This window comes from Ciconia boyciana, chromosome 8, assembly GCF_034638445.1.
Source record: "Ciconia boyciana chromosome 8, ASM3463844v1, whole genome shotgun sequence".
Classification (NCBI taxonomy): Eukaryota; Metazoa; Chordata; class Aves; order Ciconiiformes; family Ciconiidae; genus Ciconia; species Ciconia boyciana.
Window position 1 is genome coordinate 30830026 of NC_132941.1, and position 24938 is coordinate 30854963.

General features: G+C 36.5%; 2 protein-coding genes across 3 annotated transcripts in view; one reads left to right on the forward strand and one right to left on the reverse strand.

Annotated features, from left to right (window-relative positions):
- Nucleotides 1–24938, forward strand: part of CTNNA3 (catenin alpha 3) — a 548079-nt gene that overhangs the window by 141035 nt on the left and 382106 nt on the right. The window lies entirely within an intron of this gene.
- LRRTM3 (leucine rich repeat transmembrane neuronal 3) overlaps nt 12964–24938 on the reverse strand; it is an 89516-nt gene continuing 77541 nt past the window's right edge. The window contains exon 2 of the mRNA XM_072870048.1: nt 12964–13173. Coding sequence (XP_072726149.1) covers nt 12964–13173 — 210 coding nt within the window. The remainder of the gene's footprint in view (nt 13174–24938) is intronic.

Genomic DNA, 24938 nt, shown 5'->3' on the forward strand with positions numbered 1-24938 from the left:
CCAGTGTAATATAAAATCTAATAAAAAATATTTAATATTTAACATTACTCTTTGTACTTACTGTTACTTTTAATATTAATTGTTTTAATAATTATTTAATAATTTAAGAAATGTCAATATCACTGTTCTTAGTGCTTTTATGTAAGAGGGAATATCACTTTGCTTTCTTTTGACTCTGGTTGGAGGAGTGATTTACCTAACGTTTTGTCAGGCAGATGAAACTTTGCCTAACCTGTTAGCAGGGAAACAGTCAGCTTGACAGGCCATATGCGATTGTGTTGTTAAATGCTTACGCTCTCAGTGTATTCTGTATGCATTTCATACCATGCTATTTTAAAACCAGGATGCATTGGCCTACCTGTTCTGGTTGCTGCACTTTGGATTTGAGGGAGCTCTGCAAGGTCCTGGAGGCTGCTCCTGCCTTTGGGGTGTGCACAAGTGAGGAAACTGCCTGGAGCGCCGAGTGGGCCGGGGGGTACAGCTGGGAGGCAGGAGGCTGCCCCAGGCCTGCACGTCCATAGGGAGTGGACCTCCAGCCAAGCCTCACCTGAAATTTGGAGGGAGGAAATGTTCCCAGGGTTCTAGAGGAGGCTTGCTATTATTGCTGCAAGCCTGGAAGCTGCTGGAAGATGTTGGACTAGGAAGCAAGAAATGAGTAAGCTACCCAATGTGTCAGGATACAGATGAGGGGGAGGTAACCATTTTTGTTATGCTTTGAGTCACTTGGCCTTCTGAGCTGTCTTTCTCAGATAGTTACTGTGTTCAACTTTATAATCTTTCTGTTCTAATAAACAGAAAGCTATAGTAAACATAGCTTTAGAGATTGTGTGTGCTTCTGCTACAATCACATGAAAGAAAAAGCCAGTCCTGTTCCACCCCAGGACCCTGTCACACTGTGCCTTTTTCTGAAATCTGGTATGCTAAATGAGCAGAAAATTTGTGAGGGTGATGATGCAATTTTGTGTGACTAATTGCAGTGCTACCCTCTTCATGAACTTCGGCCAAATGTCTGGTAGATTTCTTGTAGAAAAGCTGTTCATGAAAGCATGGCTGCAAAAACAGTGCCATGAAAAATGGAGCAGGGCACTGTGTTGGGTATGTTGAAGATGTGACTCCTGCTGTCAACTGAAAGGTCCTTTTATAGTAACTGGTTGATGTTTCACTGACTGGAATATAGGAACAACCCAGAATATGTATTTGCTTGTTGTTGGGCAGAAATCATGTAAATATAAGGCACGAGAGAGCTTTGCAATTCTTCCAGAATTTTTACTGGAGCTTCAGGTACAAACTGATGCATCTATTCTGGAATAGACTGTGGTTTGTTAATCTGCTCTAGTTGAAGCAGCTTTTTTTTTTTTTGCCTTCCCCCCCATAATTGGGTTTGGTGGTTATAAAGAAGAATGACTTAATTATGTGTTGAACTGACTTTTTCATAATAAGCTTGAGAATCTAAAAACATACTATCAAATGTCACTATTTTATGTGATATATTTCACAGCTTAAAAGACAAATTTTTTCCAGAGTTGAAATTAGAATTGCTGGCAGTAAGGAAATAAAAGTGATTGATGGACTGTTTACACTTGACCAGCTGCTAATGAATTCTCACTCAATATCTTGTTAGCTTGTGCTGAAGTAATACATAAGGCAACCTAGAAAATAGCCTGAAGTTCCTAAAACAACAAAGAAGAAAAATTTAGGTTATTCTGATGCTTTTGAGCTGTGAACTGTGATATAAGCTGTGACTTTTGATGTTCTCAAATGATGTGATTGCTAATTTTTGTTATTCAATTGTTTACTCTTTACTGAATGTTACTGTATATTTTGGCTCAGAGGCAGGGAGAAAGGTTGCTTATTTTCCTTGTTGGCCCCTGTAGCCCTTGTTCAGGTGGAGCTTTCCAGAAGGAAGAGAGAATGCACTTCCTTTGAGAACAGCTGAGCCTGCTCAGCTGAGAGAAATTTCTGGAGTTTCCTAAGCTAGGGACTGGTATCTCTTGGAGGAGACTTCAGAGAAAGAAGGTAATATTTCTGCAGATCCTAAGGGAGTTTTATACAGTTATTGCATCTCAAAAAAACCCCCACTGAGAATTCTTAGCCTGAGAACAAGCTTGTAGGAAAGGAAGGGTACGTGATGAGCAAGGGAGGGAGGGATTGGCTGACTAACACTTGGATTTTTAGTTTCTTTTATCTAGCAGGACAGCTTTTTTGCTCTTTCAGAATTGTGTTGCAGTGAAGCATAGCTTTGATTCAGTGTCTTTTTTATTCTCTTAAGGAGAAGGTAGAGGAGGTTCTGGTCAAGAGGGGGGCGGTCTCTGGGAGTCTTCTAATAGCTGCTTCTCAGTGACACATAAAATTTAAATTCTTAAATCAGTATATGGATGAGTTGGTTTTTTCAGTGTGAGAAGGAGGGAGTTACCCTCTCATCAAATATTCTTTTGGGTATAGGAAATATCTCAGAAGGCTGCAGGTGAGTATTTAATTATGAGATTAGCTAGTGTGTTGTGGCTGTTGCCTACATCAAACCGTGCAACATAAAACATGTGTTTTATGTTGTTGACTCCTGACTATCATCTGTAGAAGTGCAAACATCCCACTGCTTTAAAAGGTCAAATCCTCTAAAGCCAATGGTGGAACTTCAACTGACTTTAATGGAGCCAGAATATCATCTTGTTTCAAGGAGTTACGCTCAGCTCTGTGGGTATAAAAGGACAACTGTGTAGCATCTGGTAAAAATTAGAAGGGGTGGGGAGGGAAAGGGGTCTTACTAATTTTTTAAAAAGTGTGGTCTGTGTTGAATATTTCATGCTGTGCTTTTTGTTGTTGCCTATATTGCCAAACACCCATGTTTATTGTAGTGTCTTATAAACATTCTTTGAAAAATACACTCAATATTTTTGTTAAAATACAGTCCTGGTTATATATCTCTTTTTATTGGAGTTGTGCTGTGTTTTTGATGTTTTAACATTCTCTCTGTGCAGTCTGGCTATTACTTTCTTCTTCTATTGACATTCGTGATGCAAGACGGAAGAATTTCTGCAAAGCAGAAGGAAGAAATTGCGGTTTGATCTAGTGTTTAAGCTAAACAAATTACTAAAAGAAAAAATGTTGAAAAATAGTGTGAATTCATCCTGTTTTCCTCACGCATTTTTAATCAGTATTTTGTGGCAGCTGAAATTTCTGACCAGGACTATACTCTGTATGTCTCTCTTGGCCTCAAAGTGTATGTAATTATTCAGAGTATGCTGTTTCTTCTTGTAGGAAGCCTTATTACCCCCAGGCAAATGTAATCTATCATCTTTTCCTTCAACAATTCCCCTTTTTCCTCTACCCCAAAAGAAATCAGAAAAGATTTATAAGATTCTGCAGCCCACAAAATCTGCTTCATTATCCTTAAATCAAGTATATCTAATTGCAAAGCTCTTATTTTTATAAGAATTTTGGGAGCACAGTATTTTACGGTTTTTGATGTGCTTTTACTAAAGGTGAAAAATGTATTTTTTAAAATTAATTCTTTTGAGAGTTATTGCTGCAAAGTAAAAGCCCTTTTTGTCAGAAGAAAAATAATGGATCTACCTAGAGATGTCGAAACAGACTGAAGTATTCAAGCTGAAAAGATAACATCAATTCAGATAGTATTGTCTTAATATATATACTGTGTTACTATCCTATCCTTCTGACGTAACAGAACATCTTAATCACCTATTTTTACTGCCATGGCAGATGAGGTAGACAGCTTGTTGAATCTAGATGTCGTTGTGCTCACTCCCCTTCCCCAGAGGATTAACTCTGATTTGGGACCAATCAATATGAATGAGCAGCTTAATTTGTGCCTTCCCATTTTCATTACTTCCTGTTTACTTGCTTATCTTAATCTGCTACCATAATGACCAGTTACACAGTTCTGTCAAGTCCTTCATAGTTGAATCATTTTGGTCTTCCTTTTACGTCTGCTTCTCTTACTGTTTTCTCTCCTTTCTTTCTCCATTTTACACATCTACCCCTCCTCCTGTATAGATAAAATTAATTTTTTTCCTAGCTGGATGTATTTCCTAAAGTTTGTGGCATAGGAGAAGATGGTTTTTCAGCGAAATGCTGATTCATTTTTGGACAACTTTAATGGAGATACTGGCTTTGCGTCAGAAATAACTGTGAGGGTCTCAAGAACTGTTATTGGTAGTTAGCACATTTCACCCTCATTCTTAATTGCTGTTTTGCTTATTTATCTCTTCAGTCAGACAGTAAACTTATAAAGCAACTCATACTGTTTCAGCTTAGTTGACCTGTTGATGCTAAAATATATATGTTAAAGATTTTCCTTTTATAACACTTGCTTAGTCTTTTAATTATTTTCCAAGTTTACCTTTATAACTGAGAGTCTTGAAAACTGTGGTGTTAATGGAAAAATATACCACTAAAGCATAGCAGACCTCTGCTTTTGATAGGCAGCATTGTATATACTCATTGCCCCATGTAATTGAATAAATTTTCATATGAACAATATTTTGGTGTCCTTATGTATATTATTGTTTATTTATTTATTTATTAATAGTTCTGTCTTTGATTTACTTTTCCACTTTGCTTGGTTTCCCTAAAGTCCTCTTAGGTGAAACAGGTCATTAGCAATAAGTTATTTTTAACATAAAAGCACTTGATTGAGGCTTTCATGTAGAGTTATTTATTTGCCTTCCAGAGCAATTAGAGAATTGAGATTTAAATGTTTGCATATGTGGGCCTTGTCTTCTTTTTCCCTGTGGTCAGTTACTCTTTTTAGTTCATGTATGTAAGGCCAGCTTTTTTTATCCCTCTTAATGATTTACACTTGGATACTTACTGATTAGTCAGTTATACACAAGATATTTAGTACTACAGGAAATGGAAATAAAATGTTTTTCATTTGGGAGGAAGGCAGAAGCCTTTTTCATTATCAAGTTGTTTGCCTGTGTGTATTCAGTCCAGACTTAAATTTAATTCTCCTCATCTCCTATTTTATTTAGTGCCTTATTAGCCTGTACATCCTTTTAAAAACCAGCCTTAAATATCTTCTATTCCAGCTCCATATAGTTTTTGAGAATATATTTTTTTTGTTCCTGCAGCATAACTTAGTTGCGTCTAAGTTTATATCCCTTTCTTTACATCCTCTCTCAGGAGTAACACTGAATTATCTCTGCATTTAAATCACTTCAGGTTTTAGCTAGCAATGTGAGTGTTTTATTTCAGTAACTATTGTATTTTTGTGGTATTAGCAATGCCCCTGGATAAATTTCCCCACCTCCTCTGAATTTTGTAAAAGAAAAACTTAAACACAAAGTCTTACAATAGGTCATTAATGCTTATTTCTGGAAGCACAAATTAATTTATTCCTTTCCTAAGAATAACTTTGTTTCTTAGTAAGATACTTGAATATTACATGAAGGAATCTTGGAATATAATTTAGCAATATAAATGATCTGAAATCAGTTCTTAATTTCAATGGGTTTCTCAATTTCTTTGCTGAAGAAAAGGTGGAATTTCAAAAATCCTGAGGCAAAATGCATACAGGTAGGGAAAAAAAGAATGAACAAGCACCAAAGCTTGTGAATATGGGAGAAGGGACTGGCAGCAATTTACATTTGAGTTGTCATTTTAAATTTAAACCACGAGATTGATCCTGCAGTGCAGAACCGAGGCAGATCTTTATGCCTGTTTGGGATCCAGGTATCTTCAGCAAGATTCTTTGTAGATTCAAGGAGTTATTCAAAGAAATAAAGAAATGGAAGAAAGCTTCAGGAAAAAAGTAGCATAGAAATGGCTATATTTAAGCCAGACAGTAGACAGGATTACAAATCTTATAATTTATGTCTTAAAAATGGAAATAGAAATGTAATCAATAATGCTTATTCCCAATCAGGTTCACTAACTCCATTCCTATTTAAGCATATAATTTAAAAATATCTTAAAAAAAAAAAAAAGTACTGGTCATCTTCACAAGCACCGCATCTGTTTTTCTGAAAGCCCAAATTTTGGAAAATATCTTACTTTCTTCTCTTAAAACATCATGAGACTTTCAGTCACTAGTAACCTGTATGGCCTTTTTCAAAGTGGCCATGGCATATATGGGTGTAGACCTCCAACATCTACAACTAGCAATTAGGCTAGGCATAAGGAAAAATATTGTAATAGCGAGAATAGTTAAGCACGGATACAGATTGATGTAGATACTATGTTTCCCAGAGACTGAAGGTTTTTGAAGAAGTTAGAGAAGCATCTATCATAGTAAAGTTGATTTTGCTTTGATATGGGAAGGTCATCGTGTTCACCCCTTCCAGTTCCACTTTTAAAGTTTGTGTTGTAATCACTTGATGGAAGTGGAATTAGGACAGTTTATACTCACATCTATTAATTGCATGTATTCAAGGCTTTAGGGTGCAAAGAAATAAAAAAACCCGAAAACCAAAAACCAACACCACCTTGTGTAGTGATAGAACAAAAAAAGGTTGATTTTTATTAGCATGTTATAGCATTAACATACTTATGAGTTTATATTTGCAAGATCTAGTGGTGAAGTCAAAGGCACTTGTGTCAGACAAGTTTTAGTGTGTGCTCGGTAGACAGCAAACCTGTTCAGCTCTGGAGATGGATACCTGAAAGGCATTTAACACTGTTTTTTTTCCCTCCAGTAACTCAGCCTAAATAGTTTTTTTTAAATTTCTGGCATTCTCAATTGTGACAGTTAGAACTTGGAGAAAGAGGCAAGTTGCTGAAGTGTAAGGAGAAGAAATATGAACTGTGTAGATAATGCTAAAGCAGAAGACAAGAAAAAACATCTTCTTCATTAATCTGATTTGCGTATTCAGATATACCATTGATAGCTGCATCTTTTCCTTTCCTTAAAATGAGAATAAGGCTTTTGGATAGTGAAATCTGGACTAATTGTGTGAGTTTATAGGTTCTTTCAAAATAAAGTTACCAACAGCAAGACGTAAAAGGGAGGTGCATCTTCATTACTAGAAAAATAAATAGTTTCATGATTTCTTTTGAAAGAATAAATGACAACAAAATGTATTCAATATGAATGGTTCAGTTAATGGCTTTCCATGCCTCATTTATGACACACTCTTGTATAAAACTACTGAAATTATTGAAGTGCACAGTGCTGGAGGGACACGTTGTTTTCTTTTAATGAGTATTCTCATCCCTAGTTGATGAGTTTTTTGTTCTCTCATAAGCACAGAATTAGTATATACAATGTTTAAATTATTTGACTTTGAAATATGTTTCATTGGTGCAATCACTTTATGATTAGATTGTAGATAGAACTATTGCTGAATTGCATCCACTGTAAAAGTCTATTTCTTATGGAATACAAAGTGGAAGGTACTCTCTATGAAAGCTGGAAAAACCATATTCTTATATAACTGAACATTTTTAATTCCTTTTGTGTTTATTACAATAACATCCATCCTGTTTACGTCAGTTGACCTAAGGCAATCATCAAACATTACTGTTAATCCAAAGAAATTCCATACTAATGCAACATTAATTAATGCTTACTTGCATATTATCATCATTATATGTGTCATGTTTATAGTGGTGACACTTTGAAGTGTCCACTGTTATGAATGTATTAGAGCTTTAATGTAACAGGACTGGGTATAATGAATTCCATGTTGCAGGCTCATTTGCTATTAGAAAGCAGGTGCTCCTTTGTAGTTAACCATCTAAAGAGACAGTTTTAAGAATGGATTATTTACCTACAAAATTGGTGTTGATAAAGTAGAATATAAGCTCCATGCCATGTGGGATTTTCACAGCTGTACACGCTGCACTTCAGCTTACATAAAAATTCTTCGCAAGGTTCTAGCGGCAAAATGTTAATTCCTTAGGTGTTCATTAAAATAACATTAATCATGAACTCTGATGATGTTCATGTTGATTTATTCTGAAACTTTATAATTAAAATTAATCAGATTCTATAATTAGGTAGAGCAGGAAAATGGAATTTGGCCTTGTTACTTTATAATAGAACTATTAATTCACTTAAATGTTAGAATTTTTTTGAGGAATTTAATGAACATCTGCTTTTAAATATGGATCATACAGTCAAACTTGAATCTAATAAGAGGTTCATTTGTGTCCTTCTATGTTGAAAAGTATTTTGCAATACTTTGTGAGAAACAGGCTTATTTTTTGTTTACCATTGTGATGTACTTGAGAAAGCTTAAAAAATATTCTGCTTCCTGGTGAGCTGAACCTTGATTTTAAGACACCTGCCCCCCCACCCCCACCCCCCCCCAAGGGAAATCTGATAATTAAATCTACAGGGTTTCAGATAATGTCTGTACTTTAGATGACTGGATGGATGTTATTCAAGCTACCTGGAAGTCGTCAGTCTGTCATTATTAATTAAGTGATAATCATATTTCTGTGTCAAAAATGGAAGTGAAAAGTGTTATTACACTACTCTATGATTTATTTCTACTAGAACAAAGAAAAGAGGCAGCTTTTCTTGTCAAAGTAAATTTACTTTCTGCAAGACTTGTGAATGTTACAGATTTATATGGCTTCAAAGAAGCTGTGTACACATTCAAAGAGGGACTATTAAAACACCACATTTGTCTCAGTAAGTCCCTGACCTACAAATTGTTGGGGACTGTAGGGGCATTCTGGGGAAGTACTGCTGTGTGCTTGCCCCATTCTTCAGTTCTTCTTTGGGTTTCATCTTTCAGCTGCTGTTTGAGACAGGTTATCAAGCCTAGATGTACTTTTAATCTGACCAAGTAAAACCATTATTATATTCATTTACAGATATTTATGCCTTTACTAGTAAGATTTGTCTTCAGGAAGCCCAGGTCCCTGAGACCCCTGCAAAAGTCTGGAGCAAAAAGATCTTTCCCTCAAGAGAGGAGGATCAGGCTAGGGAACTGAGTTGAACTGTTCTTTCTCACCTGTTCAACAGACTATTTCTGCTAGACCAGCTGGGTACTAAATACAGCTGCTTGTGTTTGACACTATACATGATCATGTAATTTGTTTACATTAACCATCTTTGAGTACCTACATTGCTAATAAAGCAATTTCCAGAATTTATTACAGTTCTGTTGATACTGGAATCCTGGCTTTATTTTTCTAGTCAGTGATATTGCCCTTGCAGTTTCGATCTGGGTTTTTTTACCATTCATGTCATGGTTTTTGCACAATTTCTGTTCTGTTGTCCAATCTGAGGATTGGAAATAACAGTAAGAGATTAAAAATGCCTTGAGAGAGAAGGGGAGAAATTGAGTGGCTCTCAGTAGAGCAAGCTAGTACACAACTTCTGAGGCTGGTACATTTTCTGTTCATTATATGTTGCCAAAAGAAGTCTGGTATTTGTGATGTATCTCTGAAAACTGTGTATCTATATATATTTTTTTTGTTAGTGGTAGCTCTCAGATCCCTTGTGAATAGTTTGTACAATGCCTTATACTGCAAATTTTGATCACTTTTTAATTGAAACAGTCATTTGCTTTCTTGTATAGATGTTATTTTGGCATCTGTTTTTTTTATATACTATCTTGAGACATACGTAGTAATTTGTCAGATTAATCATTAATCTTCCTATGTACCTTCTTCTTTAGATAGGACCTCCATTGAGATACTTGTGCTCAATTTCCTAATGGGTGTTTCAACCCTGTAAATTGCTGTACAAGCATGATCCACTGATGGATGGTGTAAATTGTTGCTTGTACCTAGATTTAGTTTTAAAATTGTCTGGTTTTTTTTTTTTATTGATAGAGGTTTTACTCTCAGTTTGTATTTTGCAAGCATAATGAATTCACCCAGCTTTTTCTTGATAAAATGATCTACCCGGGTATGGTGGTGTCACTTAACCGTAAGACTGAGATTGATGCTGTTGGCTACCTCTGTTTCTGGTTTATGGATCTTATTGCAAAGGGAAATAATATATGAAAGTGACCCTCTGTAAATAAATATTTGAACCCATAGGCTCAGCCTACTTTCTTCTTGCTAACTTGTGGCTTAGAAGACTGGGGCTTTATTAGGTGATACTTTTTTGTTTTGTCCACATGACTAGAGCATTTCCTATTTCTGTGCACTCAGAGTCAGTTTATAGCTGGCAATAATCTCTTGGAAAGCAGGTGTACACACACCAACATAGGACCTTAGGAGTGTGTCCTTGTTTGGGTTAGCTTAACCTAGATTTTTTTCATGATATGGGTTTTTTAGGGAAGGTACCTACCTGCCATCTAGTTTTCTTGAAGACATCCATCTTATTGAGAATAGCAGATTTTGGCTTCATGTAGTCCATTAAAGAAATGGTATCCAGTTACATGTATGGAAATGTATGTTTTAACATTCTAGATTTGGAGTGGGCATGTATTCCACTGCTGCTTTGGGCCCTGGGATGTTGTATCTGTCTTTCAGAGCACTGGAGTGGGCCCGTTGGGGGTTACAGAGAGCCTAGCACTACAAATGCCCAGGAAGATGATTGTGATAGTATAGCAGACCTGTGAGGTGCAGAATCGCTGCTACTTCTGTGACCCTGCTATTCTACCATTTGTCTATCGATATGTTGGTCTGAAACTACAAGTCTTTCAGGAGAGGTCCAAGACAAACCAGATTCATTAATGTGTGCTTCATTATTGAGGCAAAGAAAGAGAAGGAGAAACTTTTGTGTGTACGTGAGTATACACCCAGTTGTGCTGGTTTAACCGGATATGTCAAAAAGATTTTGTGTCTCTTGGCATAAGAAAATATTTTATCATGTTTCTTAGTCTAAGTTCATTAGAGTGTCTAACATTGAAAATATTCATGTCGTACAGTTCTCCATAAATTAGAAGTACATGGAGCCTTTGAACATTTGTGCATTTTGAGTAACTGCATCAGTGCCACAACCACGTTCACGCACCATAAATATTTGAGGGCAGTGAGTCAAGGTAAAGAACAGGAAGGATAGAGTAAGAATAACTGAAATAATCTTTTGGGAGAATGGTATTTGATCCTAATGGCTCAGGCCTTCTATTATGATCAGAATGCCTAAACATTAAACCTTAAAAACAAATTTGAAATGAAGCAGTTAACTTCTTCCTGCAGTACAAAAGTCACTTGACTCCAGAAAGACACCTGCATTTTTGGTTTCATTTTATAATTAGCAAAATGTATTTTCAAACTGTGCATAGTAAAATTCCAGCACTGTAGAAGATGACCAGAAATTCAAGAACCCATGTAGTAAAGAAACAAGAAACTGAAGTGTGGAGGTTTAAGATGAGTCTTAAAAAGACAAGTAATGCTTTGAGTAGCAAATAATTTATGCAAAATATGTTACAAAATCTAAGATGCTAAATAAATAACCAATACAATGTATTCTGTTTTGACACTTTGTTTCCACTTAAAAGATAGTGAATGCAGATTCATGTTAACAATATTTTGAAGCTATTTTTCGTTATATTTGCTTTATATTTTGTACAAACAGTTGAACTGTAATTTTAAATTTAAGTCTTCTGCTTTGAAGCTACACGAAAATATGGTGGGATAAACATTCAGAAAAATAGATTTGTGGTTATATAATTTCTCTTTATTATAAAAAAGTTGCTTCACCATATGAAACTTTTTTCTCCTATATTTTGGAAGGCTTGTGTTCCCTTTTATATTTCACCAAGTTGGCATGATATAATGTGTTTCTACTTTCTGTAATCTTTTATGATTACAACATGAGGGTCATATTATAAAAGTTATTCTCATACAGTATTGAGAAGTCTTGAAGATTTAAAACCAAAGAATGGGATATAAGAATGCTTCAATCCAGATATTAAATGGTAGGCAAATAAGCAATGTAGTAATTGTTAAAGACTTAATACTACATTTTTTTTTTATTTAAAGGTTTTGGGTTTTTTTTCTTAGCTTGATGTATCATAATGTTAAAGGACTATTAACCTTTACCATTTGGTCTGAATTACTATACTTTTCAGCAAAGTAGAGGTTTCTTACTTTTAAGTAACATTTTACATTCTAGGAGTAGTATAACTCTAAGGGCTTGTTTCTGTTGCCACTTCTGTCAGCAGCTATCTTTGACAGAAGTAGGTTTTGGGCCCACTTGTCTTTAAGTAGAAATACAAATGCCTGATTTGGCAGGCTATACTTTCACAGCAGATTTTGTAAAGACAGCTGCCTATTGAAGTTTCCTGTCCATATTGTCTTGCAGAACAGTGAGACTTTACCAAACATCATCAGCATCACCTAACAGTTGCATACATAAACTTTGTTGTTAAAATATATCTGTTTATCATTACTTTTTTCTGATTTAGAAATCAGGCTGTATTTCAAGGCAACAGGTAAGTTTGAGGAGAATTGTTAATTTTTTTTTTTCATTTATAAGAAAACTTGGCTATGTATTTCAAGAATTTCTTAGAAATCTGAATAGTTAAACCCTCTTTTTGGTTAATGCATTACTTCTGGAACCAGTAGACAAAATTCTACACATTAAACACGGTAAAAACGGTGCATATTCTGCAAAGGACAGAATTTTAGATTAAAGTTTTCTGGGCACAAAAGCAGTAACAAAATGATCCCTACAAAACAGAGTAACTTAATAACACAAGAAATAACTTTTGTTAATTTGAAACTTTAGAAACTGAAACTTGTAAAGTAAGATGTAATTAAATTATGGTACTGTACATACCAGCTGTTCTTGGTAATTGAAACTTTACAATATGAAAAATACATTACATTTGTACAGTTTATACAGGTAGGTAGGATGAGTTTTGAAAAAGATTCACTTTAAGGGTCATACTCTGAAGTCAAAAAAATACTGCACAACTTAACTAATTACAAATTGTAGACTTGAAACAATTAATCTTTGTGATTCATTTTTAATTTGAACAGGGATCCTAGAATCCATAATATTATGTCTTCTCACTTCTGTCCATAATGTTACATAGAATTTGGTTGCAGCCTCTGCTACAGGAAAAAATATGACAACAACAAAAAAAACAGTTAAGCCAGCTGCTGACTGTGTTCCTTGATTCGTGCTGTTGTTGTTATTGTGCTCAGATCCAGATCAGTTTCTAGGTGTGTTTCCACTGTTTCTTCCTGGTTATTCGAGTCATAGGGCTTGTGAGCAAGCAGTTCGTGATGTACTCCACAGTAACTTATCGTGGGTTGATCATAGGCAAGAAATGTTGACACATTCATGGACAATGGTATCTAGGGGAAAAAAAAACAACAGCCAGTTACCAAAAGACATACTCAAATTGTAGTTGCCTGAATTTGATGTTGAAGAAATGGACTGTCTAAAAACATTGGCTAATGCCAAATATAATGCTGCATGTAAAAAATCTCCTCCTTCTCTCTGTCCCTCTACCCCCTCCACTCCACCCAAACCCTGGTCTTTACTAGGGTGTTTTAAGTCTAACCACTACCACCTTTGATCTTGTGGCCCAGGGCTAGGTGTGTGCCTGAATGTGTTTTTGAGGATTAAGATGTGATTGAACTCAAATTATCTTTAGAATGTAATTAGCCTCTGCTAAAATCAAATCTATCAGGGAGGAGAAAGAGGCGTGACTCAATTGAGGATATATAGAATACTTGATGGAATTTAAATGGCTTTTCAAGTTTAAGAGTGGTTAGTGGATCTTGCTTGAATATATCAGTGAGTGTGAGACCTTTGGTCTGCTGGGAAATACTCACAGATGGCACGTTTCCTACTACTTATAGCATAAGCATCGATTCGAATCTAGCAGCTTTCAGTAAATATTGGACCATGGTAGATGATAGCTTCATCCACTGTTATGCTATGGTAGCTCTGGAAGCTTCACTATTGCAGGTTTAACTCAAATGCTTTAGGCTGAAAAGTTATTAAATATTTTTTACTATTTTCTTGGGGATTTTGAACACACTTCAGCATAGAATTACTTACAATACGCTGTAGAATGAGAGATGAAATTAACACAGACTTTGAATTGTATTTATTTGTACTATTAGATTTATTTTTATATATATTAAGAGAATGGAAGGATGAAAAAGGTCACTATATTGTAATTGCTGAGTCATGCATTAAAGTATTTAAAATCAGATTTCCAGTCTGTTGTAAAACTAAAGGGAACAACTTTTATTTGTGACTTTTATTATTCTCTTGTTATTTTGAAGACTGACTGAAATGTAATAAAACTAAATATGAAGACAGGTAATATTTAAAAGTATTTTAATTTCAAATATGAAATAATACAAAACAAAACTGTTTCTCATTAGCGCAACTGGTTGATGCATTTGGATGTCCCACCTGTACCTCTGCACGCTCATGACAGCATGTTGGAAGTCCCATTAGAAACACTGCTCATATGCTATGCAAAACATGGAGATAGACTGAAAAATATAAGCAAATGGATAACTTTTCTACCTAAATATGAGATATCTATAGCTCATGAAGAGCTAAATAACATTCAGCTTAGAAGATGGATGTATGTAGCATCTCACGTGGATCACACAGTCTGAATCGGAAGAATATCAGTTAAACCTGTGACAAAACTGTATCTTCATAGGATAGAATCAGAAAACCAGTGGAATGTATCTTTTTCTATCCTGACTCTGGTATTTGAAAGCTTTAAGCTTAAAGACACCGTGCTGTATCATAGGTGACTGGTGATCTGTATCTCTTCACTCACAAAAATTCATGAGCTCTCTCAGCATTTCATGTAGCCACCTTGGGTGTTTTGTTTTTGTTTTTTTTTCTCCCCTCATGATGAAACACTGGATGAACACCTCAGGCTTTCTTAAAATAACGAAAAGACTTTACCTGGGGAAGAACTCTGGCATTTTAAATACATGCAATAAGAAGAAATGCTCTACGTTTTTCCCCCTTCATAAACACTAACAGTTATCTTTTCTTAAACTATTGGACATTTCCTTTTACAGCTCAAAATGTATTTCCTAACCTAATTTCATGAATACAGCACAATATTGGATGGTGTCACTGTGGGCATGGATTACTTTTGGGGGCTGCAATGCAATGAACATGTACTGTCTCCTGCAGCTTTGCTCTCATGATGGAAGAAAGGCTACAGTATTACACTATGTCCCCATCATTACTGTGATCACATCCAGAACCCTGGCCCCTGAGGGATGTCCTCAAGTAGCAATTTCAATACAACCAACACAATTCTTAAGCCCTACTGTAACCAGGACTGACCCCCTCCATCGCAGGTTGATTGTGCCTTCAGTTCCCATGGTACTGTAGGGTAAAACCATCTCTGGTCCTCTTTGTACCTAACCTAAAGGCTGCCATAAATTCTGGAGATGGGATGTAAGCAAAACCACTTCCATCTCCATCCATGTTCTGTTGACCAGACATAAGTGCCTGAGAGAGATACAGAATTTCTTGCAGAATTAACCACCTTAGTAAACAGTGAGGCTAGAAGGCATGAGATGTTCCAAAGAGTGTACAAAAGGGAAAAATGGCATAAAGGCTCTGGCTCTACAGGGAATCATATAGATGTGCTGGTACTTACTTTTTCTCTGCCCACTCAGCTAATTTAGTCATACTTGCATTGCCCCTTTTTTACAGGAGCAAAAGGTAGTGTATGGCCTTGAATCACTAATGCCTATCCACACTTCCATGGAAACCAGACAACCAGACAGAATGTTCTACAATCTGGCTTCAAATGTGCTGTTGCCCATATTTTGGTTGGAATGGTCAATGAAGAGATATTTAGTGCCACATCTATCAAAATAGAAGATATGGGTTGACATGCTTCATAAAATTTAAAATCTGTCTCTGTGTGTTTGGAATGAGAGCTGAGGCTTGCATACATTTTTGAAAAAGGTTTGTTGTATGTATGTTGGACTGGAAAAAGTGTGTGTGTGTTATGATCTTAATACCTGGTGATGTTCTCAAGTGCCTTTTTTCCATGTATTTTTCATGTAATGTATCTAAATTGCTGACATTTGATCATATTCTGTTTTCGGCAACATCAGTATAGAAAGCAAGCAGAAGGGAGGAAAGGAGCACTTTAACTGCTTCAGACCTATAGTCAGAAACAAGCTGATTATGGTTATGGGCTTGTTCTAATTTCTTTCTGATGCTGACATGATGGCCTTGCAATAAAGCAACTCTACAGGAAGTTGATCAGCATTGTAAGGTGGACTAAGCAAACTATACGTGCAATTGCCATTGAAATGGAGACAATTGCATACGTGCATTCTTACATGCATGCACATACAGGCCTGAGTGGGAAGCCACATAGGAGGATATCCAAGGCCTAGCTAAGATTAGAGAAACGCAACAACTTTTGCATTAATGACATTTTCCTTAGTCTGGTAAAGTTTCCTTTCTGAAAAACATTAGCTTGTGTGGTTCTCCATTGCTGTTTTCTGAAGTGATGTATGAAATTGTGTTGGCAATTCTACCTTATTCTGGGCAAATATGAACCAGGAATGATGGCAGTCTTCAGAAGAATCTGCACTGGTTCTCTTGTAACCAGGTCATTCCTGTAGAATGCAAAATCTGCACCTTTTAGAAAATCAGTGATATTCAGACCTGTTATAAAATCTTCCAGAGTTTCTTCTGACCTACTCCTTCTCTCTTGCTGCATCTTTTTTTCCCTCCTTAAGTGTGTCCCCTTCTGTCTCTATTTCCTAGAAGGGTCAGGATCTGACCACCTGCCATGTTTCTTCTTAGTGTAAGTGTTTGAGGAAGGAGACTTCCTGGTCACTCCAGTTCATACTGCAGCTCATTTGTAACCATCCGGTGAAGCCGCTACCAACTGCTGCTTTATTGCTGTCCAGGTGTGCTGGATCACTTTGGGCTTCTCAGGTTACAGTCCTGGAACAGAGATGTCAACCCTCATGGCATGGTAATTAAACAAGGAACATCCTTGTTTGTATTTCCTCCTTTGCATTTTTCCTTCCTGTTTTCCTTCTGATAGTGGTATGTGTCTCAGTAAAAGTTCTGTCTCTATAAACCTCCTGTTCTTTGAACTTTTCTTTAAATTCAATTAAGTAGTACCACAGCGTTTGTAATGATAGGTCTCATCTCTTTGACAGCAATTCTGGAGTAAAAAACACTGCATTGTTTAATTACTAGTGATGTGTGAACTTCATATTGTTGGGAGTTCAGGTTCAGGTGAGCATCCAAAAAGCCTCGGCTTATCTCAGATTTACAGTTCAGAAGCCTTAAAATTGCAATTACTATTCAAGGAAGCATCTGTCCTGCAAGCTGAAGTTCATTGCATAGTATTAAATTTCTGTGCAGGGTGTGTGGGAAAAGTTCCAGCAGCCCTGTGTCTTTTCAGTAAGGAAATCTAAAACTCCAGACTTGTTTTACATGTAGCTAAAAGGTTGCGTTTACAAAACCAGAATTTGTATTTGTATAGCAAACCAGAATTAAAAAAAAAATAATTCTGTTCAGTCCTGACAAGAATTTAATCCAGTGTTTGGGATGTTGATGTTACCACAGATTAAAAAGAAAGTTGTTGTTGTGGTTTGGTTTGTTTTTTTTTTTTTTTTTTTTTTTTTTTAAATGAGACTGATAATTTGGTTCTGGCTTCTCTCTAGTGATTACAGAGATCTGCAGGAAGTAGGTTATTTTATCCAGACTGCAGAAGTATATTCACTACTGAACAGATGTGAACTGGTTGGGGGGGAATGCTTCTAGCACAGATGAATATCTTGGCAGTCAGCAAAGATGGGAAAGGTTCTAGCAAAGCTGTACAGCATTTATTAAGCTTCTGGTGTTGTGGCTGTGTTATTATCTGATTGCTTGACCTTGGCTTGGGTTTCATAAGAAACAGAATTGCATTTTTTTCTGAATTTATTGTATTTAGAATTAGAGGTAATATTTTCAGCCTAAGGATTTTGACATTTTGTTAAATTTAATGGACATAGGGTGTTCAAACCTCCTGGGGGGATTTCAAGACTCAGCTGTAGAATCCTGGAAATGAAAGCTTGGAAACTAAAGGCATAAGGTCATAGCCAAAGATCTGGAGTGGCTTAAGAATGTAGGCATGGGAAAATATGATAGGGCAAAGGAATATTATTGATGGAGATAGCAGAGAGAAGGAGCTGAAAAACAGAAGATCATGAACAGGAGGGATGAAAATAAGTAAACCAAGTTGTACACTGAAATAGGAGAATAAAATGAGCTGAAGGATGGAAGCAATAGAAGTGATGGAGCCGTGATATATCATTCTGAAAATATACAGAATATAGGAATGCCATTACAACATAGGCATGGGAATATAATATATCAGCATATGGTCAACATATGAGAATTAAATCTATTTCATATAGAAGTCAGTGGAATTTTGCTGTTGGCTTCAGTAAAAAGAAAAGGAACAAGCCCTTGTAATATATACCAGGGAACCATAAAGGTTTTATTGACATGAATCAAAATTAAATGCTGTATTCATGACCACTGTGAAGAATCCTGTTATTTCAAATGAACCTCAAAACAAACCTGATACTTCACCATCCATTAGTTTGTCTTTGTGATGTATTTGCCGTATTATTTAAATTTATTGGAGGTTAAATTTTGACTAGTACTATTTTTGAATCCTTATGCATGTAAAACAGAAAAAGGCTTGGAAGGACTAAAATACCTTGGGTTTATTAGCTAGAGAATACATTAGAATAAATTATAATTAATGTATTTAAGAAATCTTATCTAAATTGTCTCTTTCATGAATCCTAACCTGATTTCAGACTTTGAATTACAAGTCAAGGCAGTTTCTGTCTTCATTTGGGAACCCCCTGAATTCCTAGTTTCGCTCCTGTTTCCTATACCTGTGAACCTCACTGCTGAATGTTGTTCTCAGCAAAGCATCACTGAACCCATTTTACTCGTATTCACTAGCCAATATTTCCAGGATACCTTGGATCTTCTCTGAATACCCCTGTTTCCCACAAGCTTTCTTATTTGCAAATCACTTGTCAAATTGTGCTTTGTTTTTGCTACCTCTGTTTTCTCAGCGCCTTCTCAACTTCACAGCTTGCCTACTCCAAACTTCATTATGCTGTTCTCTTTAGCACGGTCAGACACCTTTACCTGTTTTCCTCTGTCACCCTCTATCCTATTTTCCCATATTTCTTATCTGCATGTTTCCTATCTTGTCCCCTGCTTTTCCCTTCCATTTCTCTAAGTCTTTGCTTCACACAATGCCTGGTGACTTCTGCATCTGCCTTTTGCTCTCCAGTGACTCCATCCCTCTGCTAACCCACTGGTTCTGTCCTCTGGCCTACCCCAAGCTCATTCCACTGAAATGCATCTTATCCTGCCCTCTCTGAGAGCTGTTTCTTGTAGCCAGAACTACCTTGCATAATGGAAGCTATAGGCACAGTTTCTCAGTTTTTCCCCTCTGCCTCTTTTCCATGCTGTCCTCCATAGGTGCCCTTTTGTTTTCGTATGCTACATTGCAGGGCACTGTAATGCCTATCCCAGGTTTTACCATAGACCTTTGAGAACATTTTATCCTGTGTTCTGTGTCCTGGTTTTCTCTCAAGAGGAACTGATTTTCCCCAAATCCTTTTCCATTGCTATCTAACACTGTTACTTCCCTAAGAGGGCTATATTAACTTGGTTGTTTCTTTTTCTTCTGTTGCTCTAAGATGCAGAGAAAATGCTATGTAAGAGTGTAATCCAAAAAGTCTTGTTCCAGTGCTGCTGGACTATAGCAGTTCTGTGAATTTTTGGACCCATGTTAGAAACTACTTCTTGTTCTGAATGGAGGAAAAACAGCTGAATATACACCCCAGGCATAGTGTAGTAGCCTTGCAGATACTCTGCTCCTTAATGGTTACCGTTTTCTTCCAATAACCTAGGTAGGTCTTGGAATATTTGAAGTATTTTGCGGGGTTCTGGTTTATTGATAAAGTTGCACAAGAATTACCTGAACATTCATTCAAGCTTCTTAACTAGCTTCTCCTTGAAGCTGAGTCCCTGTTCCTTATGGAGCCTTAGGACAGGACTGGAGCAAGCTTGTTCTGTACCTTCGCCTACATCTCCTGCCCCTGCACCCCTGCGTTTAAATCCTTTCTGTGATTTAGGCAGGTCTTGCATGTAACAAGTCCCTTATCTTCTCTCTTAAGTAGCATGTCCAATGGGTTTCTGTGAAAGCCCTGGAAGTGTCTGGTGGAGGTATAGTTATGAAAAGAAAGTACCTATCTGATTATGATCTCATCCCATTTCTTTCATTGTCTGCTTCCTCAAGCATGTATTTACTTAAAAGTGCTATGCCATGAAACAAGGGAGATAATTAACCTCAAGCTTCTGTTAAAGGAATAGATAAACCTGTTATAGCCAATTTGCGACAGTCATGGATTTACAGTTCAGATCCTCCTAGCTCCTCTCCAAAATGTAACTCAGCCATGGGGGTAAGGTTACTGGAAGTTACTTTTTGGTGGTGGTGGTATTTGCATATACTGTGAGGAGGCCTCACTGTAAGGCAATCAGTACTGCAGATTAAATTGTGGTCCCTATGAAGTGCTGAAAATGCATGACTGCAAAAATTGCTAGTCACTTTTAAAGATCTTAGTTTTTCTTTAAACTTCTAAATTCTTAGGTGGTTGTTCTTTAAAACTTGTGTCTCCATATTTCAACCTTTCAAAGTCCAAATGCTAAAGGCCTGGGAAAGGGCAATATCTTGTTAGATCAGCTGGTGAGAACTTTGGCATGAAATGTCACAAGGCATTGGCATTAACTCACCCAGCTTTACTTGTGAATGGCAGGGAGGAGTTGTGCAAGTGAAGGAATGCGAAGGGAAGGATGTTTTCAAGCTTTTTCTGTTTCTCTCAAAATTAATTTCTACTCAGTTCAGGCTGTAGTTAAAAACCTACCAAAAGTGTAAGCAGTAACAATAGCTTTTGTCCAATAGCAAAATTTTTCTTCACACAAATGTTGAGTTAATGGCCTCTTGGTGAGGGACAATTGTGTTTGCTGTTCAAAGGCTCATCTGTCCATATATTGTACGGGATTTCAACAGGATAATTTCTTTTCTGTTGCTCAAGAGCACTTGCTTTTCTTCTGCTATGATTTTCCTTCTCTGCAGTAAATCTGGGCAATAAAGTATAGTAGTGATATGTTTCCATGTGCTCTGCTTGCGTTTGGTAATTTTTCTATTCCAACAAGTTAATCTCTGGTTACCTAAATTGGGGTCCCACACTGTGAGAAATAATGCAACCAAAACCAAACATGTATTACTATGCATCTGCTTTGTGCCCGGTCTTCACTGCCATGTTAGACTAAACATGTGTCCTAACTGTACATTCTTATCAGAGAAAGACAAGAGTGAGGAAGCAAAGGATAGATGAGAGGTCTGCATCACATCTGTATTTTAAGCTTTTTAAACCATCTGTTCAGTCACACTGAACATGAGGACCAGTTGCCTCCATGGCAATATAAGAAACATATTATTTCAAAGCTCCTATTGAGTAGCTGCTGCTTCTTCTAGACTTTACTTGTTCTAGTGGCTGAATGCCCTGTGTTTATATTGATACCAAAAAAGAAAATGCTTTACTAAGTGCGTGATTATAATTATAGTCTGTCAGTAATAGTATTCTTATCTGTTCAATATTTAACATGAGTTTTAAGTAATTTATGATGCAGCATATTCCCTGGGAGAGAACGATGGTGTTAAAAAGTAAAAATCACATTTAAAAACAAAGGCCAGTACTTCAGAACCTTTGTGTTGCATGTTGGAGGTGTAAACAGTAAGCTGATTTTTTTCTGAGGGATGGGAGAGGATACCAAGAACATTCAACCACTATTGGGTTCCATGAAAAAAACATGCATGTTTTTTCTAGTTATATCAATGTAGATTTGTTATCTTAATTTTAAAGTAGAAGGAATTGGCAAAAATATTTCAGCAAGTTGAATATACTAGTTTTGACAATGGCCTTTACCAGTTTTTGAAATGCCAAAGTGAACAGCTGCTAACAGCTGCTACAGAATATCACCCCTTTCTTTTTATTTTTAGGAAGTAGAAGATAAGGAAGAGGAGGAAGCAGAACTAAAAAGGTTTTATTTTTCATTCTGATTCAGTTCATTGGGGTTCAGACTAAGAAATAGTGAGCTGTGGTTTCCTAGTTGCTGGACATTTTGTCTTGCATGTTGTTAGTTTTCTCAAAATTTGAACAGGGTGACATTTGCTTAACATCTTTCCTTCCTGAAAAGAATGTGACATTCGTGGGATGAGAACAACTTGTGACTTGATTAGCTTTAATTGCTTGCTTGGCTTTGAAAGCAGTATGTATTACATTTTATTTTAGTTAGACATTCATGTTAGCTATTAATGTTAAAAAATGAACAAGTTATAAATACTGTTCTGCCTGGCAAGGCAAATATCTGCCCTGCCTTTTTGATTTTTTTTTTAATTTGTTTGTGTGTGTGGGTTCTTTTGGTTTGGGTTGGTTTTTTTTTTGGTTGGGGTTTGTTTGTTTGTTTGGTTTTTACTTTAACAGCCTGCAGTTTTGGATTTTTTTTTTTTTAAAAATAACAGTCCTTCAAGTTCTAATGTAGTAAATTGAATTAGCGAAGTAGGTATGAGAGTGTATGATTATGAGTAAAAAGTTATCCTTTCAGTTGATGCATTGTTTGAAATATGCTTCATGATATTTAATAATGAAGTGTATATTGCTCTAAAGTATTTCTGAAAATGTTATTACAATTCGATCCGTATCTCTTGAGCACTAATCTTTTTACGTTTCTCATTTGTATACAAAACTTGGTGTTTATTGATAGGCTGTGAAGGCATAATTACTGAAGTATCTTTTAAAAAAGACACCTCTGAACTTCGTGGGATTAAAAGTAAATCAACACAGATAAAGCTTTTACTTTAGATGCTGGATAAATGATGGATTCAGTTCAAAGTATTAGATAGCAAGCATTTGTTACATATAGGAAAAGCTAGCTATTTTTGTCTTAGTAAAGTTTGTTGCAGCTTGGAGAACCTGACCATCATACTGTATCTTAGTTATAATTCATTATTTAGCAATCAGTAGATAATCTCAAAATATGAAGAATTTGCATGAATAAAAAGGATATGAAAAAATACACCTTTGAAAAGTAAATAATGTGTTTGTAGAGATGTCTCAAAGAGAATACATTTGTAAGCCACACATATGTAGGTAGATGTGTATATATTGTACGCATACACTTATAAGTCTTGTGGACAAACCCTAAAAGAGGTCAGTGCAGCTCCTTTCCTTCTCCTCTGAAAGTTTTAGAATACTAAAAAGGAAACTAGACTTTATTGGTATGTGTAGAAGGAAAGGGAGCTGAATGAAAGAAACCAATTAGATTAGTTTGATTTATATTATAGATTCGTTTCATATTTAGGGGAGGTCTATCTCCCTTAAAAAAACCCCTATTGTATCATAAAGTTGAAGAAACAACTTATTACAGTTAAGTTTAGAAAAACTTGTCCAAGCCAGGCTTAGTTAAACGTTAGAGTGCCTTGTTTAGTTAAATACCCTAGGGCCTGGTCATGCAGGATGTCTTGCAGAAACCAATGGGAAGACTTTTTGTTTAGGAGAGCTCTGTGGAGAGTAAGGTCTGTGCGTGTGTCGTGGTTTAACCCCAGCCAGCAACTAAGCCCCACACAGCCGCTCGCTCACTCCCCCGCAATGGGATGAGGGAGAAAATCAGAAGAGTAAAAGTGAGAAAACTCGTGGGCTGAGATAAAGACCGTTTAATAGGTAAAGCAAAAGCCATGCACAGAAGCAAAGCAAAACAAGGAATTCATTCACTACTTCCCATGGGCAGGCAGGTGTTCAGCCATCTGCAGGAAAGCAGGGCTCCATCACGTGTGACAGTTACTCGGGAAGACAAACGCCATCACTCTGAATGTTCCCCCCTTCCTTCTTCCCCCAGCTTTATATGCTGACCATGACGTCATATGATGTGGGATATCCCTTTGGTCAGTTGGGGTCGGCTGTCCCAGCCATGTCCCCTCCCAGCTTCTTGTGCACCCCCAGCCTACTCGCTGGTGGGGTGGGGTGAGAAGCAGAAAAGGCCTTGACGCTGTGTAAGCGCTGCTCAGCAATAACCAAAACATCTCTGTATTATCAACATTTTTTCCAGCACAAATCCAAAACATAGTCCCATACTAGCTACTATGAAGAAAATTAACTCTATCCCAGCCAAAACCAGCACAGCATGGTATTCTGTGGTATTCCTCTTAATGAGCAAAAATCGCTGAAGGGTGGCTATATCCAATATCTAATCAGTTACGGCACAAACTGCAGTTATTTTTACAAATTTTCATGAAGTGTGATTGTTTTGGTTGATAGTTGAACTTTTTGGCCCATCATAGGGCTATAAGTAGGTTTTTTTGAGGACTGTATTCCTCAAAGGTTAGATTTTCATATATTGGATAGGCTTGTGTAGAGTGTGATTAATATGATCTTATTTTCTTTATCCTTCTCTAATTATTTTAATGTAACAAGAAATTTTAATATCCCCTAAGTGCTATAACAGGCAATCTCATTACTTTTCATCAGGCTTGTTTATAGAGAAATAAAATAGCAGCAAAATAAATAACACTGAATAAACCAGAAGTTGAAGTATTACCTACTCTGAGTATTCAGAACCACGAGTCAGACTCCAAAGAAGTCATGAGCCTACCTTAAGAAAAGGAGGGTGTTTTTGTTAATATAATCTTTAGCTTCTTGTTTACTTTTTGGTGTGTGAGCAGTTGGGGAATATTATATAGCTTGTGTATCTAATTATGAAGACTAGGTTCTAACTTTAGTGAAAACTGAAGTTCTTCAAGCTCCAGTAGTAGGGGCTTTAGGAAATATCAGGAAACTTGATAATGCTGACGATATAGATGGCTTCCTTTTTCCACTTTACCCTTTCTTTCTCTGTTATCTCCCAACAGTTAACCTCTTCTTTCTTCTCGTTTTATTGTTTTCCCTCAATTTCTGTCTTTAAGAGGAGGCATCCTTCTTATTTACCATATTAATAATTTCTGTAACCTCTC